The sequence below is a fragment of the Ranitomeya variabilis genome, chromosome 3 (assembly GCF_051348905.1).
Source record: "Ranitomeya variabilis isolate aRanVar5 chromosome 3, aRanVar5.hap1, whole genome shotgun sequence".
In the NCBI taxonomy this organism is placed as follows: domain Eukaryota; kingdom Metazoa; phylum Chordata; class Amphibia; order Anura; family Dendrobatidae; genus Ranitomeya; species Ranitomeya variabilis.
The window spans coordinates 164,201,819-164,220,137 of record NC_135234.1 but is presented as its reverse complement, the minus strand read 5'-3'; the positions used below and the strand labels follow the sequence as shown (position 1 = coordinate 164,220,137).

At 44.2% G+C, this 18,319-nt stretch overlaps 1 protein-coding gene across 2 annotated transcripts in view; it reads right to left on the bottom strand.

The window, feature by feature from the left end:
• The window catches only part of LOC143815530 (amine oxidase [flavin-containing] A-like), a 167,247-nt gene that overhangs the window by 47,753 nt on the left and 101,175 nt on the right, over nt 1–18,319 (bottom strand). For both annotated transcript variants that reach the window (XM_077294819.1, XM_077294820.1), the window contains exons 10-11: nt 14,233–14,286; nt 11,846–11,903 (exon numbers count right to left, since the gene is read on the bottom strand). In XM_077294819.1, the coding sequence (XP_077150934.1) occupies nt 11,846–11,903; nt 14,233–14,286 (112 nt within the window). The remainder of the gene's footprint in view (nt 1–11,845; nt 11,904–14,232; nt 14,287–18,319) is intronic.

Here is an 18,319-nt window from a genome sequence, read left to right as displayed (position 1 = left end):
GACTGTGCGTACAGCACTTCTGGACGGCAACTGGCGGTGTTGGAGCCCAGGGACAGGTGGAGGAGGAGGAGGTAGGAGGAGGTAGGAGGGATTGCCACACACACAGCAGGGGAACAGCTGACGTTACTGAACCCCAATAACAGAGGAGGGACTGTTGACTGTGCGTACAGCACTTCTGGACGGCAACTGGCGGTGTTGGAGCCCAGGGACAGGTGGAGGAGGAGGTAGGAGGAGGTAGGAGGGATTGCCACACACACAGCAGGGGAACAGCTGACGTTACTGAACCCCAATAACAGAGGAGGGACTGTTGACTGTGCGTACAGCACTTCTGGACGGCAACTGGCGGTGTTGGAGCCCAGGGACAGGTGGAGGAGGAGGAGGTAGGAGGAGGTAGGAGGGATTGCCACACACACAGCAGGGGAACAGCTGACGTTACTGAACCCCAATAACAGAGGAGGGACTGTTGACTGTGCGTACAGCACTTCTGGACGGCAACTGGCGGTGTTGGAGCCCAGGGACAGGTGGAGGAGGAGGAGGTAGGAGGAGGTAGGAGGGATTGCCACACACACAGCAGGGGAACAGCTGACGTTACTGAACCCCAATAACAGAGGAGGGACTGTTGACTGTGCGTACAGCACTTCTGGACGGCAACTGGCGGTGTTGGAGCCCAGGGACAGGTGGAGGAGGAGGAGGTAGGAGGAGGTAGGAGGGATTGCCACACACACAGCTGGGGAACAGCTGACGTTACTGAACCCCAATAACAGAGGAGGGACTGTTGACTGTGCGTACAGCACTTCTGGACGGCAACTGGCGGTGTTGGAGCCCAGGGACAGGTGGAGGAGGAGGAGGTAGGAGGAGGTAGGAGGGATTGCCACACACACAGCAGGGGAACAGCTGACGTTACTGAACCCCAATAACAGAGGAGGGACTGTTGACTGTGCGTACAGCACTTCTGGACGGCAACTGGCGGTGTTGGAGCCCAGGGACAGGTGGAGGAGGAGGAGGTAGGAGGAGGTAGGAGGGATTGCCACACGCACAGCTGGGGAACAGCTGACGTTACTGAACCCCAATAACAGAGGAGGGACTGTTGACTGTGCGTACAGCACTTCTGGACGGCAACTGGCGGTGTTGGAGCCCAGGGACAGGTGGAGGAGGAGGAGGTAGGAGGAGGTAGGAGGGATTGCCACACACACAGCAGGGGAACAGCTGACGTTACTGAACCCCAATAACAGAGGAGGGACTGTTGACTGTGCGTACAGCACTTCTGGACGGCAACTGGCGGTGTTGGAGCCCAGGGACAGGTGGAGGAGGAGGAGGTAGGAGGAGGTAGGAGGGATTGCCACACACACAGCTGGGGAACAGCTGACGTTACTGAACCCCAATAACAGAGGAGGGACTGTTGACTGTGCGTACAGCACTTCTGGACGGCAACTGGCGGTGTTGGAGCCCAGGGACAGGTGGAGGAGGAGGAGGTAGGAGGAGGTAGGAGGGATTGCCACACACACAGCTGGGGAACAGCTGACGTTACTGAACCCCAATAACAGAGGAGGGACTGTTGACTGTGCGTACAGCACTTCTGGACGGCAACTGGCGGTGTTGGAGCCCAGGGACAGGTGGAGGAGGAGGAGGTAGGAGGAGGTAGGAGGGATTGCCACACGCACAGCTGGGGAACAGCTGACGTTACTGAACCCCAATAACAGAGGAGGGACTGTTGACTGTGCGTACAGCACTTCTGGACGGCAACTGGCGGTGTTGGAGCCCAGGGACAGGTGGAGGAGGAGGAGGTAGGAGGAGGTAGGAGGGATTGCCACACACACAGCAGGGGAACAGCTGACGTTACTGAACCCCAATAACAGAGGAGGGACTGTTGACTGTGCGTACAGCACTTCTGGACGGCAACTGGCGGTGTTGGAGCCCAGGGACAGGTGGAGGAGGAGGAGGTAGGAGGAGGTAGGAGGGATTGCCACACACACAGCTGGGGAACAGCTGACGTTACTGAACCCCAATAACAGAGGAGGGACTGTTGACTGTGCATACAGCACTTCTGGACGGCAACTGGCGGTGTTGGAGCCCAGGGACAGGTGGAGGAGGAGGAGGTAGGAGGAGGTAGGAGGGATTGCCACACGCACAGCTGGGGAACAGCTGACGTTACTGAACCCCAATAACAGAGGAGGGACTGTTGACTGTGCGTACAGCACTTCTGGACGGCAACTGGCGGTGTTGGAGCCCAGGGACAGGTGGAGGAGGAGGAGGTAGGAGGAGGTAGGAGGGATTGCCACACACACAGCAGGGGAACAGCTGACGTTACTGAACCCCAATAACAGAAGAGGGACTGTTGACTGTGCGTACAGCACTTCTGGACGGCAACTGGCGGTGTTGGAGCCCAGGGACAGTTGGAGGAGGAGGAGGTAGGAGGAGGTAGGAGGGATTGCCACACACACAGCTGGGGAACAGCTGACGTTACTGAACCCCAATAACAGAGGAGGGACTGTTGACTGTGCATACAGCACTTCTGGACGGCAACTGGCGGTGTTGGAGCCCAGGGACAGGTGGAAAAGCAGAGGAACACAATGTAGGCCGAAGCCTGAGAAAGTCGAAAGGGAACCTTTAACCCCCCCCCCCAAGGCGTTTGTAGCTGAAAGAGCCAGCTTGTGCAGCACAAAAGATGCAAAAGGAAAAGGTGGCTCTTTTCATTATGCTCCTTGCAAACACAGAACTAAACACTTATAAAATGTGTCCCCTGAAACCGTGAAACCGTCCCGGAGGTGGGACTTTCCTTCGTAATATGCCGCAGCACAGCCGTCATTCCTACCCCCCCGGCGCCGCGCCCCGGCTCCTCAGCGTAGTTTGATTCCGTCCCGGAGCCTGCGCTGTTATGTTATCCCTTGGCCAGGCACACTTAGCGCTGCCCATCTTCTGACATCATTTGGTGTCAGGCTGGCTGCGCCTGTGCGGCCGCGCTGGCCGAGAGCCCGCCTCGCAGTGTCTTCTGATTTTATCCCACTGGGGGCCTGGGATCCATGGCCATGCGCAGTGCATATCCTCGCCTCTCACTCCCCTCCCTACGGCTTCTTAAGACTGTGCGGTGTCACGGCCGTGGCATGCTATTAGGGACCAGCTGACACCGAACAGTCTGAAGAAGCCATAGGGAGATGAGTGAGAGGTGGAGGTTCAGATATGCACTGCGCATGTCCATGGATCCCAGGCCCCCAGTGGGATTAAATCACTTCTCTCAGTTGGAATGGAGAAGATGATGGAATTGACCAGTGTGTCTTGGTACTCCCGCATTTTTCGCTCCCGGTTCAACGGTGTGATGAGGCTTTCTACGTTGTCCCGGTAGCGAGGATCGAGGAGGGTGAACACCCAATAATCAGACATGTTGAGAATGTGGGCGATGCGGCGGTCGTTTCTCAGGCACTGCAGCATGTAATCCACCATGTGCTGCAGACTGCCAACTGCCCAAGAAATGCTGTCCCTTGCTGGAGGCGTGATCTCTGCCCGCTCGTCATCACCCCACCCTCGCTGTACACACTGAGTACTGGACAATTCGGTAACTCCCTCCTCTGGACGGATGTCTTCCTCCTCCATTGACTCCTCCTCATCCTCCTCACAAACTGTCCCCTGCCTACGCGTTTGTGAGGAACCACGTGGCGCTGACTGTCCAGAAGATGATGGAAATGGTGAATCCTCATCCTCCACCTCTTCCACAACATCATCCCTTAGCGCTTGCAGTGATTTTTCAAGCAGGCAGATAAGGGGGACAGTCATGCTGACTAGTGCATCATCTGCACTCGCCATCCGCGTGGAATAATCAAAGGGACGCAAAACCTGGCAGACGTCATTCATAGTGGCCCACTCTGTGGTTGTGAAGTCTGTACGGCGCTGACTGCGACTTCATTGCGCCTGAAGCAGCTGGTACTCCATTACAGCTTGCTGCTGCTCACACAACCGCTCCAACATATGTAACGTGGAATTCCACCTGGTAGGTAGGTCACATATGATGCGATGTTCCGGCAGGCGGTGTCGGCGCTGCAGAGCCGCAATGCGCGCTTTTGCCGTGCTGGAACGCCGCAAGTGAGCACACTCTAGGCGGACCTTGTGCAGCAGTGCATCAAGATCCGGATAGTCCCTCAAAAAGCTCTGCACGACCAAATTGAGCACATGTGCCAGACATGGGATGTGAGTGAGGTTGCCGAGGCCCAGAGCTGCCACCAGATTTCGGCCATTATCACACACTACCATGCCTGGCTGGAGATTCGCTGGCACAAACCACACATCGCTCTCCTGCTTGATGGCATTCCAGAGCTCCTGCGCTGTGTGGCTACGATTCCCCCAAAAAATTAATTTCAAGACGGCCTGTTGACGTTTGGCCACGGCTGTGCTCATGTCGGTCGTAACAGGTACACGTTCATCACGGGTCCATGTGGAGGTGGACTGTGACGGCTCCTGCAGCGATGATTCTGAGGAACTGGTGTAAGAGGAGGAGTCAATGCGTACAGAATGGATTCCTGCAATCCTTGGAGTGGGCAGGACACGTCCTGCGCCACTCGCACGGTCTGTACCCGGCTCAACGACATTAACCCAATGGGCAGTGAGGGAAAGGTATCGCCCCTGTCCATGTTGACTGGTCCACGCATCGGTGGTGAGGTGGACCTTGCTACTGACGGCGTTCAGTAGCGCGTGTTTTATGTGTCCCTCCACATGCTTGTGCAGGGCAGGGACGGCTTGCCTGCTGAAGTAAAAGCGGCTGGGCACATTGTACTGTGGGACTGCCAATGACATCAAGTCACGGAAGCTGTCAGTCTCCACCAGCCTGAATGACAGCATTTCCAGTGACAGAAGTTTGGCAATGCCTGCAGTCAGAGCCTGTGCTCGTGGGTGGTTTGACGAGAAAGGCCGCCTTTTCTCCCATGCCTGTACTACCGATGGCTGTAGACTGGGCTGGGAGTGTGTGGATGACTGGGAAAGTGGTGCTGCGGGTGGAATTACAGCGGGTCTCTGGACAACAGGGCCAGAGGTTCTTCCACGGCGATCCTGGGAGGAAGCCGAAACAGCTGCGTGTGAGCTAGAGGAAGAGGCAACACGAGCTGAAGAGGTGGTAGCTGCCGCTGTTGGTTGGCCTAGCTCTTCAGTGTGTTTTTCTAACTCCGCCGGGTGCCTGTTGCGCACATGTTTCCACATGTTGGAGGTATTGAGGTTGCTGACATTTCGACCTCTTTTGACTTTTTGATGACACACCTTGCATCTGACATAGCAAATGTCATCTGCAACTGTGTCAAAAAAGGACCAGGCACTGCAAGTCTTGGGAGCGCCCTTTTTGGCTTTTGGAAGAGACATGCTCCTAACGGGTGCCAAAGCGGAGGCTGCAGGATCCGCAGTCTTCCCCCTCCCTCTCCCTCTTTGGGCCGTACGGGGAATCTCTTCCTCAGAGCTGCTCCCACCACCTTCCTGTCCCTCACGCCAAGATGGGTCAAGGACCTCATCATCTACACTACCCTCTGCCCCCAGCTGCTCCTCCTGGGTAGTCTCAGCAGCAGAGCACGCACCAGTAAGTGGCACCTGAGTGTCATCATCAGCTGATGCGGCCTGCGATGTGGTGACCGGAGCCACTGGCCCACCCGCCTCTTCAGAGGAAGAGAGAAAAAGCTGTTGGGCATCACTGCACCCTGCCTCTTCTTCCATTTCTCCAATGCTGCTTGGCTGGCCCCCTGTTTCCAAGCCAAGAGATTCAGAGAACAGAAGTAGAGACGGCTCCTGTCCTGGGCTCTCTGTCTGCCTGGGCAATTTGGCAGGTGGTGAAGAGACAGATGGCTGCTCTCCAGTGCTCTGTGTCTGAGAGGATGTGGCACTAATTGAAGTTGATGCATTAGCTGCCATCCATCCAACAACAGCTTCAATTTGTTCTTCACGCAGCAGCGGTGTACGGCGCTCTGACACAAAGCTGCGCATGAACGACTGTTGCCTGGTGAAAGTGGGTGCTGATGAGTCACCGGTGCCCGCAGCAGGCACAGAATCCCCACGTCCCCTCCCTGCTCCGCACCCACGTGCCTTACTCACTGCCTTCTTCATCTTGGTTGACTGATAAAGATAAGCAGAAAAGTACTAACGGCTTTGTGTGCTTATTCCTGAACAACTCCTCCTAACAGGTATAAGAAACACTAATTTTCTAAAGTGTGGACTAGACTTTAATATGAGCTAATGTGGCCTACACAAATGTAAAGTGGTGTCACTGGTGTGTTTGGTGAACTTTATTATTTATTTATTTTTTGGGGGCTGAACTGACAACAGATAGAGCTGCAGTCACACGGAGACCGTGCAGACAGACGTAAACGGCGCTACAAGGCCCCAAAACCCTCCTCTACGTTATCCTATGTAGTGTTTTTCCACAAATTAGCTGGAGACGGGTGGAAAGACACTAATAGGAATTTTTTGAAAAAATGTGCAGCAGCCTGCACTACTTAAAACAAAGTGAAAATTGATTTGGCGGTATGACGCAGTGAAGAACCCTGAGCTGGAGACAACCAGGCTATGGCTGCTCACAGACTACAGGGCGAGCTGCAGTCACACGGAGACCGTGCAGACAGCCGTAAACGGCGCTGCAAGGCCCAAAAACCCTCCTCTACGTTATCCTATGTAGTGTTTTTCCACAAATTAGCTGGAGACGGGTGGAAAGACACTAATAGGATTTTTTTGAATAAATTAGCAGCAGACTACACTACTTGAAAAAAAAAAAAAAAAAAAAGAACAGTATGAGGCAATGAACCACCCTCCCTGAACTGAATACAACCAGCTATGGATGGCCTATGTGGCTGCACTCAGACTAGAGAGTGGGCTGCACTCACACACACACACACACAGACCTTGCAGATCGCTGTGAAAACAGCGCTACAAGGCAAAAGCAAGGTGAATAGGAGGTGAACACGGCGGTTGCTAAATTAGCCTTTGGAAAGCACAAAGAAGCAAATCGCTATCTCTAAACTGTCCCTCAGTCAGCAAACAGCGTCCTGTCACTAACTGAATTCACAGCAGAGTGATCGCAAAATGGCGCCAGCGACTTTTAAACTGCATCATGACATCATTTCAGCAGCCAATCACAGCCTTGCCAGTAGTTTCATGCCCTCCATGCTAAACAGGATGTGCCCACACTTGGAATCATTCTCATTGGCTGAATTTCTGCATTTTGAATCTTGGAACTTCCGATTCCGGTATCCGATACGCGGCAAGTATCGGAATCCCGGTATCGGAATGCTCAACACTAGTGAGCGTACCAGCAGCTCACTGAGCATTACCGCCGCACTCATGGCCAATTCTCTTTGCAGCTTCTGAATGTACACAATTCTCACCCATGGAGAGTTTTCCTTTAAAAATATGAATATTGTTGAATATAATGTTTTACATATGTTACAGTATTTTATTTTCCATGCAAAAATCCATCTTTGTGCTGATGGAGGCCGTCACACACATCACACGCAACATACAGAACACACACAACACATACAACACACAACAAACATACACACACAACATACAGAACACACACAACACATACAACACACACAACAAATACAACACACACAACAAACATACACACACAACATGGAGGCCGTCACACACATCACACTCAACATACAGAACACACACAACACATACAACACACACAACAAACATATACACACAACATACAGAACACACACAACACAAAGATGGATTTTTGCATGGAAAATAAAATACTGTAACATATGTAAAACATTATATTCAACAATATTCATATTTTTAAAGGAAAACTCTCCATGGGTGAGAATTGTGTACATTCAGAAGCTGCAAAGAGAATTGGCCATGAGTGCGGCGGTAATGCTCAGTGAGCTGCTGGTACGCTCACATCTTGTGCCGTGCTACCTTATATGTTTTGTTTGCGACAGTTCACAGAAACCAAAACCATACTACAAGACCACATGTATTTATGCTGCACAGCATGGTGTAGACTGGATAGAAGTGTAACAAAGCTTTAAAAGTATACATAAGTTAGATTTCTTTGAATAAAAATAATTTGTCTTATATTATTCACTGAAAGGAAGCAAAATTTACGGTATACATACAACGGCAAAGAGCTGAAACAAACTATAACTAAAAGTCAAATTATAAAGAAATTAAGATTTATTATCTGCAAAAAGTGGAGAAACAAACTTTGAATGTTTTGTAATTGTAATAGTCAGGAGTCTGCACATTTATGTTACTTGGTGACTCTAAAACCCTATCTTGGGAGCAGAAATAATTGTAATGACTAACAAATCCAAGGGGAAAAAAATAAAAAAAAAATAAATAAATAAATAAATAAAAATAACTGAGTGTAACAATTGCCAAGTAGTAGAAACAGTAAATGATTTTACAATATCACCCAAACAACAAGCTAGGTCATTATTCTTTATTTTAATTATGTTTTAACTTTGTACACTTTTTTTTTTTTTTCCCATGACAGAAAAATCTACAAACATTGAATTCAAGAAGGCTGTGTGCAAATAGTCCGCACAGACAGCTGTGAAATTAATATGTGATAAAATAATGTAGAATTAAAGAAAGATGGAGATGAAACACAACTCTTCAGAAAATGCAGAACCATGACCCCATGTTAGAGGGTAATAGTAACACTAACCAGTTACATACAAGTTAAAGGCATGAATCATTAGCTGTATGTTATAAAATATGCCAAGCGTTATTATATTCACTAATCCAACAAGTTCTAGAACCAAATTTCTACACATGGTGTTTATTGTAGAGATACATAAACCTGCTGCATAAGACTTTTTCACATTATCATCAAGGATAATTTTCATCATTTTTGTTTTATAACTGGAGCTGCCAATTCTGTAGCATTATTCTTTCCATAACTGTTATGTGGAAAAGCTTGATAGAATCCCCTTAGACCCCGTTAAAATCAACGGTGTGTGTCCGGATTTGAAAGTAGCTATTTGGCTCTATTTTAAGCTACAGATAATACATTAGTCTGAACAGAGCCTAAGATGTAACTTCATATGAAACTACTGTGATACATTATAAATTACAAAATAGTTTTGAAGCTTTGTGTAGAAATATATCATACAAAGAATATAAAACTACTAGACACTCTAAAAGGATAGTTAAACACAACCCCTGGCCACGCTGAAAATTATGCTGGCACTGGACAATTCATTTGCCCCATATTTATATAGAAAAGGTGAGAATCACAACTGAAGAAGCCGCCGATAATACACGAACAAAAGTAGCATCAGAAAAAAATAAATAAATCAATAAAAAATAAAACTGTAACATAAGTAAAACATTATATTCAATAATATTCATATTTTTAACGGAAAACTGGCCGTGGGTGTGAATTATTGCACTGTTTATATAGAAAGGTGAGAATCACAACTGCAGAAGAATCCGGTAATACATGAACAAAAGTAACACCGGGAAAATAAAATACTGTAACAATACTCTGCAAGAATCATTGAAATGTCTCTGAGATGTGTTTATTTTACAATAAAAATCTTTTACATTTTTACATTACCGTGTCTTTGCTTTTTATAAACGTATAAAAACACCACGCTTCATACTTGCGGGTGTTGTAACATGGCCCGCATACATAATGTGCGCATTATAAGAAGTGTAATGATGTGTAATCATCGTGCTATTTATTTTGTACGATGCAGCATTGATATTTATTTTGTAAGATCAGTACTGTTTATAGTATCAAACTGTCAATAAAAGAGGGTCCTACCTATATAAATACTGTAGCTGTATCAAATTGTCAATAAAAGAGAAAAGAAAATGTCAAAAGAGAATAAATATTACTGGGGCTATAAATAAAATAATACACGTATGATATCGTTATCAATTTGTTGGAAGAGTATCAGTAATCAATTTAATACATTTTGATTCACTGCGGTGTCCGTGCGCTGTCTATTTAACACGCTTTATGCGTTTTTAATTAATGATCTGCTGGTCAAACAAATATTATTGGGACTATAGGTTTATGAAAATGTCTTTATGCGATTTGAATTAATTATCTGCTGGTCAAATAAATATTATTGGACTATAGGTTTGTGAAAATGTCAATAAAAGAGAATAAATATTACTGGGGCTATAAATAAAATAATACACTTATGATATCGTTATCAATTTGTTGGAAGAGTATCAGTAATCAATTTAATACATTTTGATTCACTGCGGTGTCCGTGCGCTGTCTATTTAACACGCTTTATGCGTTTTTAATTAATTATCTGCTGGTCAAATAAATATTATTTGGACTATAGGTTTATGAAAATGTCAATAAAAGAATAAATATTACTGGGGCTATAAATAAAATAATACACTTATGATATCGTTATCAATTTGTTGGAAGAGTATCAGTAATCAATTTAATACATTTTGATTCACTGCGGTGTCCGTGCGCTGTCTATTTAACACGCTTTATGCGTTTTTAATTAATTATCTGCTGGTCAAACAAATATTATCGGACCTGTAGGTTTATGAAAATGTCTTTATGCGATTTGAATTAATTATCTGCTGGTCAAATAAATATTATTGGGACTATAGGTTTATGAAAATGTCAATAAAAGAGAATAAATATTACTGGGGCTATAAATAAAATAATACACTTATGATATCGTTATCAATTTGTTGGAAGAGTATCAGTAATCAATTTAATACATTTTATACTCACTACGGCATTCGTATGATGCCTATTTAACACTGCTTGTGTGGAATGTTTGTATCTCCAACACGGAAAGCCTGGCTGTCTGGTTAGTGATCAGTACAGATACATTTTAACAGGTGCTAGCTAGTGGAATGTTTGTATCCCCATCACAAACTCTTAGCAGCTGTTAGCAATTATAGTACTAGAATCCTTCAAGCTCACAGCAGAATAATGCTACAGAAACACAGCCTCATTCTCCCAGTGGGTTATCAAATAAGGCTACTCTTAATATAGCATATAAACAACTAATATAAAACATTTACTGGGATAATATTCACTGTATTAACAAATTAAACTATATCAAAAAGGGAGGGGGAGCAGGCACACAGCTGCTGTCAGCAGGCAGGGAGGGGTAGGGTTACACACTTTGATACACTTTGATAGGGGCGTGTCCACCTGTCAAATTGAGTTTGACGAAAGGTCCCTATGCTCTACTACTTATATCCTACTTTGTTTTATGTCATGTCTTATTTACTTTTCAGTAGGACGGAAATAATCATGTTTCTGTCCATTATCTGGGTTAAAGAAATTACTTGTCACATTCTGTTTATTATGTTTGATGCGTGCTCAGAAGATACCTGTATTATTCAGCAGTCAATCAGACGTCATCTGCCTCTAACAGCCACAGGTATAGCGGAGCTCCGCTAGTGACTGTTAATCGGTTAAATACCAATGTCAATCTCTGACAGCCGCAGCTGCCTATGTGGCGGCTGTGAGACAGAGACAACACACAGGCTCTCCATACATGTGCTGTGCCTGTCACACAGCCGCCACACATGCAGCTGTGGCTCGGAACAGCTGATCATCGGGAGCGCTCCAGTTAGCCGGGTTCTCGATGCAGCTTCTTCGGTGAGGGCTGTAGCTTGTCGAATAAGGAGGGAACCGAAGATATTCACTCATCTCTAAGTAAGAACACACAGTGGCCAGGTTTGAGACACATAGGTTATGTGTTTCTCTTTTACAATTATTTTATTCACTAATTTGATTTTATTGCTGATAGAATAAACTTGAACTTTACATAATTTTTAACTGGAGCTGGATTTACTAATGATTGATTTCATGATTATTTTGCAATTTACTGTACATTTATTACATTTGGCAGTAATAACTTACATGCAAAGCTTCTTCAGTTCCCATTACTTTGGCATAGTATTCACATATTTTTCTTTTCCTAATGAGAAAACATTTGTTAGATCTTGGATTTTAGTTACTTGTGACTTTCTGAAAACACTGTTTTTGTAATTGCATTCATATCTGAATTAGGCCTATAAAACAATGACTATATCTGTTACTTTAGATTGGAAGCACTAAAGGTTTCTTCTGGGAAGGGTGGAGGGAGGAGGCTAAGGTGTAGAATAGAAAAGTGTGAGGTGGCCCAGGATAGATATTGGGTAGTGTGGGGGGCAGTATAGAGGGGACAGCATGGGGAGCAGTGTGAGTGTACAGTATAGAGGGGAGAGTGTACAGAGTGGGTAGGAGTATGAGGAGGGGGTACAATCTAAAAAATGGGCAGTATATGGGTTATACAGTGTGAGGTGACAGTGTGAAGAGGGAGCCCAGTATGGAAATGAGAGGACAGTGTGGAGGCGTTATAGAAGAGGACAATGTAGCATAAGAGGCATATTATGGGTATTATATTTTGTGCAGGGTGCAAAGTGAGGGACAATTATTCAGGAGCACAGCAAAGAACAGATATTTGTATTCTGTGCCATTTTAATAACACTTATTTTTAAGGGCAATGTGTCAGAGTGTGCCACAGAAGACCAGAGAAAAGATTGCAGAGATGAGCTGTGGATGTGAAAATTCATCATGGCATTTGGACAAGACGGAGAAGAAAAGAAAGAGAATGACTCCAGTCAGAGAAGATGTCACCTATAAGACAGCTGGATGTATAGTTGTGTTGTGCCTGCGTCTCATGAGTACTTTAATTCCTGTATGATCTATAGTCTGATGATGGTTGGTAAGACCAACTCCAAGTACCTTCTCACTTATGGTAATGGATATACTCGGTGTTTTAGGTTCATGCGATACAATTGTATATAAGGCTAACTTGATATTACAATTGATCACTGTCATAAGCATGATTTCTGTATTTATGCACAGATGGTAGTTCTGGTAATGTATTCATGAACTAATGGTGGTTCTGGTGATGTCTTCTAGTACTAATTATAGTTGTGCTGCTGTATTGGTGTACTGTTGGTGGTACTGGTGATGTATTCTTGTACTTATGGTAGTTCTTGTAGTGTACTTCCGACTTGACATTACAATTGATTAATGTACAAGTTTTGTGCTTTAGTCATGTACTGATGGTGGTTCTGGTGGTGTATTCCTGTACTGATGTTGGTTCTGGTGTTGTAGTCCAGTACTAATGGTGGCTGTAATTCTGCATTTCTGCAACTTTGGTGGTTCTGGTGATGTAATGTATTTTTGAAAGGACATTAGAATTTATTGCTGTACTAAGTTTGATGTATTCATTTACTGATTTTCTGGGGATGAATTTTTGTGCTAATAGTGGTTTTGGTGATTTATTTTTGCACTGTCGGTGGTTGTAGTATTGTTTTTTACAGTATGTACTGCTGATGGTTGTGATAATGTATTCCTGTACTGTGAGTGGTTCTAGGAATGAATTTCTGTGATTAAAACTGATCCTGAACACATATAATCCAAAACTTATCAGATAACATGATACATGGCGACATGAATAAAGTATTGTGCTGTCTGATAAGGTAAGGGTTACTACAACTGTATTCGTGTAAGATGAATTAATTATGAAATCAAGCACTGTTACATGCCTAATCCTAGCAGCATGTAATATACTCTCCATCAAGATTCTTTTCTGCTTGCTGGTTCCAACATTCATCACATGACTACTCATATACGATTTTCATACAGTCACACAATTAGCTTCTCTTTCTGCTTCTCTCAATGATTCAGCGATCGTAGTTTTTTACTTCACATTAATAGAATTAGGAAGAGCAGCCATTCGGAACATAAATGTATGTATGCAAATCGCATATGAGTGGTCACATGATGATTACTAAAACCACTTAAGCTATGTATAGCAGATGCACCAAACTGAATTTTTGCCCCACTTGCAGTAAAACCCAGAATTGCTTCTGCCTTTCAGAAAGCATTCTGTTATCAGTTGCAGTAGTTATACAAAAACAAACCAAATATTTCTTACCCTCCCTGGTTCGGGCCACTGCTGGCTCTTTGCCACTGCCCCAATCAATGGTGTCAGTATGCAGAATTAACATCATGCCAATAGCATTTTCTGCCAATCAGAGAGTTTAGGGGCTCCAACACAGGCAAAGCCACTGAGCTCAGCGCTAAAGACAAACTACAGAGACTGGGATAGCAGGAAAGAGATAGTGCTAGAGCCAGGTAGTGTTAATTCTTGTCTTTTACAATTACCAATTCTGAAAGGAGACAATTCCTTTGAAACAATTTTACGACTCATCAATATGATTTGCATTATATTATACCCAAACCAAAAATACCTTTCCTCCTTGCTCAGATTTGCAAATAATGATGCTTTCCTTGACAAAATGAATCTATGAGAAAAATGACAATTAAATAGAGCAATTGAATGTATAAAAAATGTTTAGATTATCTTTCCATATTTTTGTTGCGAGTCAAATTAGAAACAGTCAAGGACCTTTATATTGAATACCTTAATGCTGAATGATGGGTATATACATGTTTGAGTGGGTCAGAGTGTGAGAAGCAGGCACAGGAGCTATTCATAGGACAGATACTAGCTGTGTTACAAAACCGGTATCTGCCCCTAAGGGTACATTTCCACTGGCGAGGAAAACGGACGAGTGCAATCCGATAAAAAAAAAAAAAATCGGATTGCACTCGGACCAATGTTATTCAATAGGTGTCTTTTCATTTGCGATTCTTTTCTCGGCCGAAATCGGACTGAGAAAAAAAATCGCAGCTTGCTGCGAGTCTCGGACGAGACTCGCCAATGCAAGTCAATGGGTGCGAGAAAAAAAAAAAAAAAAAAAAAAAAAAAAAAATCGCACAGCACTCGCACCATGCGAGTTCTGTCCGATTTTTACGCACCGGTGTCCTTTGAAAAGCCGGCAAATCAGCGCCGTGTACAGTAAAATCACACTGACAGGTTAGAATAGACTAGATATATACACATAGAATGTGTATATATATATGTCAGTGAGACACCTATATATGTATATTTATATTTAATGCAGCGCTAGATAGCATAAAAGCCGCTAATTCAATTGCCGGCTTTTGCTCTCTCCTTCACAAACCCGACATGATATGAGACATGGTTTACATACAGCAAACCATCTCATATCCCCTAATTTTTTTTGCATATTCCACACTACTAATGTTAGTAGTGTGTATGTGCAAAATTTGACCGCTGTAGCTGCTCAAATAAAGGGTTAAATGGCGGAAAAAATTGGCGTGGGCTCCCGCGCAATTTTCTCCGCCAGAGTGGTAAAGCCAGTGACTGAGGGCAGATATTAACCCCTTCACCCCCAAGGGTGGTTTGCACGTTAATGACCGGGCCAATTTTTACAATTCTGACCACTGTCCCTTTAGGAGGTTATAACTCTGGAACGCTTCAACGGATCTTGGCGATTCTGACATTGTTTTCTTGTGACATATTGTACTTCATGATAGTGGTAAAATTTCTTCGATATAACTTGCGTTTATTTGTGAAAAAAACGGAAATTTGGCGAAAATTTTGAAAATTTTGCAATTTTCCAACTTTGAATTTTTATGCCCTTAAATCACAGACATATGTCACGCAAAATACTTAATAAGTAACATTTCCCACATGTCTACTTTACATCAGCACAATTTTGGAACCAAAATTTTTTTTTGTTAGGGAGTTATAAGGGTTAAAAGTTGACCAGAAATTTCTCATTTTTACAACACCATTTTTTTTTAGGGACCACATCTCATTTGAAGTCATTTTGAGGGGTCTGTATGATAGAAAATACCCAAGTGTGACACCATTCTAAAAACTGCACCCCTCAAGGTGCTCAAAACCACACTCAAGAAGTTTATTAACCCTTCAGGTGTTTCACAGGAATTTTTGGAATGTTTAAATAAAAATGAACATTTAATTTTTTTTCACACAAAATTTATTTCAGCTCCAATTTGTTTTATTTTACCAAGGGTAACAGGAGAAAATAGACTGCAAAAGTTGTTGTACAATTTGTCCTGAGTACGCTGATACCCCATATGTGGGTGTAAACCATTGTTTGGGCGCATGGCAGAGCTTGGAAGGGAAGGAGCGCCATTTGACTTTTCAATGCAAAATTTACTGGAATTGAGATGGGACGCCATGTTGCGTTTGGAGAGCCCCTGATGTGCCTAAACATTGAAACCCCCTACAAGTGACACCATTTTGGAAAGTAGACCCCCTAAGGAACTTATCTAGATGTGTGGTGAGCACTTTGACCCACCAAGTGCTTCACAGAAGTTTATAATGCAGAGCCGTAAAAATAAAAAATCATATTTTTTCACAAAAATGATCTTTTCGCCCCCAATTTTTTATTTTCCCAAGGGTAAGAGAAGAAATTGGTCCCCAAAAAATGTTGTGCAATTTGTCCTGAGTACGCAGATACCCCATATGTTGGGGTAAACCACTGTTTGGGCGCATGGCAGAGCTTGGAAGGGAAGGAGCGCCATTTGACTTTTCAATGCAAAATTGACTGGAATTGAGATGGGACGCCATGTTGCGTTTGGAGAGCCCCTGATGTGCCTAAACATTGAAACCCCCTACAAGTGACACCATTTTGGAAAGTAGACCCCCTAAGGAACTTATCTAGATGTGTGGTGAGCACTTTGACCCACCAAGTGCTTCACAGAAGTTTATAATGCAGAGCCGTAAAAATAAAAAATCATATTTTTTCACAAAAATGATCTTTTCGCCCCCAATTTTTTATTTTCCCAAGGGTAAGAGAAGAAATTGGTCCCCAAAAAATGTTGTGCAATTTGTCCTGAGTACGCAGATACCCCATATGTTGGGGTAAACCACTGTTTGGGCGCATGGCAGAGCTCGGAAGTGAAGGAGCGCCATTTGACTTTTCAATGCAAAATTGACTGGAATTGAGATGGGACGCCATGTTGCGTTTGGAGAGCCCCTGATGTGCCTAAACATTGAAACCTCCTACAAGTGACACCATTTTGGAAAGTAGACCCCCTAAGGAACTTATCTAGATGTGTGGTGAGCACTTTGACCCACCAAGTGCTTCACAGAAGTTTATAATGCAGAGCCGTAAAAATAAAAAATCATATTTTTTCACAAAAATGATCTTTTCGCCCCCAATTTTTTATTTTCCCAAGGGTAAGAGAAGAAATTGGTCCCCAAAAAATGTTGTGCAATTTGTCCTGAGTACGCAGATACCCCATATGTTGGGGTAAACCACTGTTTGGGCGCATGGCAGAGCTTGGAAGGGAAGGAGCGCCATTTGACTTTTCAATGCAAAATTGACTGGAATTGAGATGGGACGCCATGTTGCGTTTGGAGAGCCCCTGATGTGCCTAAACATTGAAACCCCCCACAAATGACACCATTTTGGAAATTAGACCCCCTAAGGAACTTATCTAGATGTGTTTTGAGAGCTTTGCACCCCCAAGTGTTTCACTACAGATTATAACGCAGAGCCGTGAAAATAAAAATTCTTTTTTTTTTTCACAAAAATGATTTTTTAGCCCCCAGCTTTTGTATTTTTACAAGAGTAACAGAATAAACTGGACCCCAAAAGTTGTTGTCCAATTTGTCCTGAGTACGCTGATACCCCATATATGGAGGGTAACCACTGTTTGGGCGCATGACAGAGCTCGGAAGGGAAGGAGCGCCATTTGGAATGCAGACTTAAATGGATTGGTCTGCAGGCGTCACGTTGCATTTGCAGAGCCCCTGATGTACCCAAACAGTACAAACCCCCCACAAGTGACCCCATATTGGAAACTAGACCTCCCAAGGAACTTATCTAGATGTGTTGTGAGAACTTTGAACCCCCAAGTGTTTCACTACAGTTTGTAACGCAAAGCCGTGAAAATAAAAATTCTTTTTTTTTTTCACAAAAATGATTTTTTAGCCCCCAGCTTTGTATTTTTACAAGGGTAACAGAATAAATTGGACCCTACAAGTTGTTGTCCAATTTGTCCTGAGTACGCTGATACCCCCTATGTGGGGGGTAACCACTGTTTGGGCACATGACAGAGCTCGGAAGGGAAGGAGCGCCATTTGGAATGCAGACTTAAATGGATTGGTCTGCAGGCGTCACGTTGCATTTGCAGAGCCCCTGATGTACCCAAACAGTACAAACCCCCCACAAGTGACCCCATATTGGAAACTAGACCTCCCAAGGAACTTATCTAGATGTGTTGTGAGAACTTTGAACCCCCAAGTGTTTCACTACAGTTTGTAACGCAAAGCCGTGAAAATAAAAATTCTTTTTTTTTTTCACAAAAATGATTTTTTAGCCCCCAGCTTTGTATTTTTACAAGGGTAACAGAATAAATTGGACCCTACAAGTTGTTGTCCAATTTGTCCTGAGTACGCTGATACCCCCTATGTGGGGGGTAACCACTGTTTGG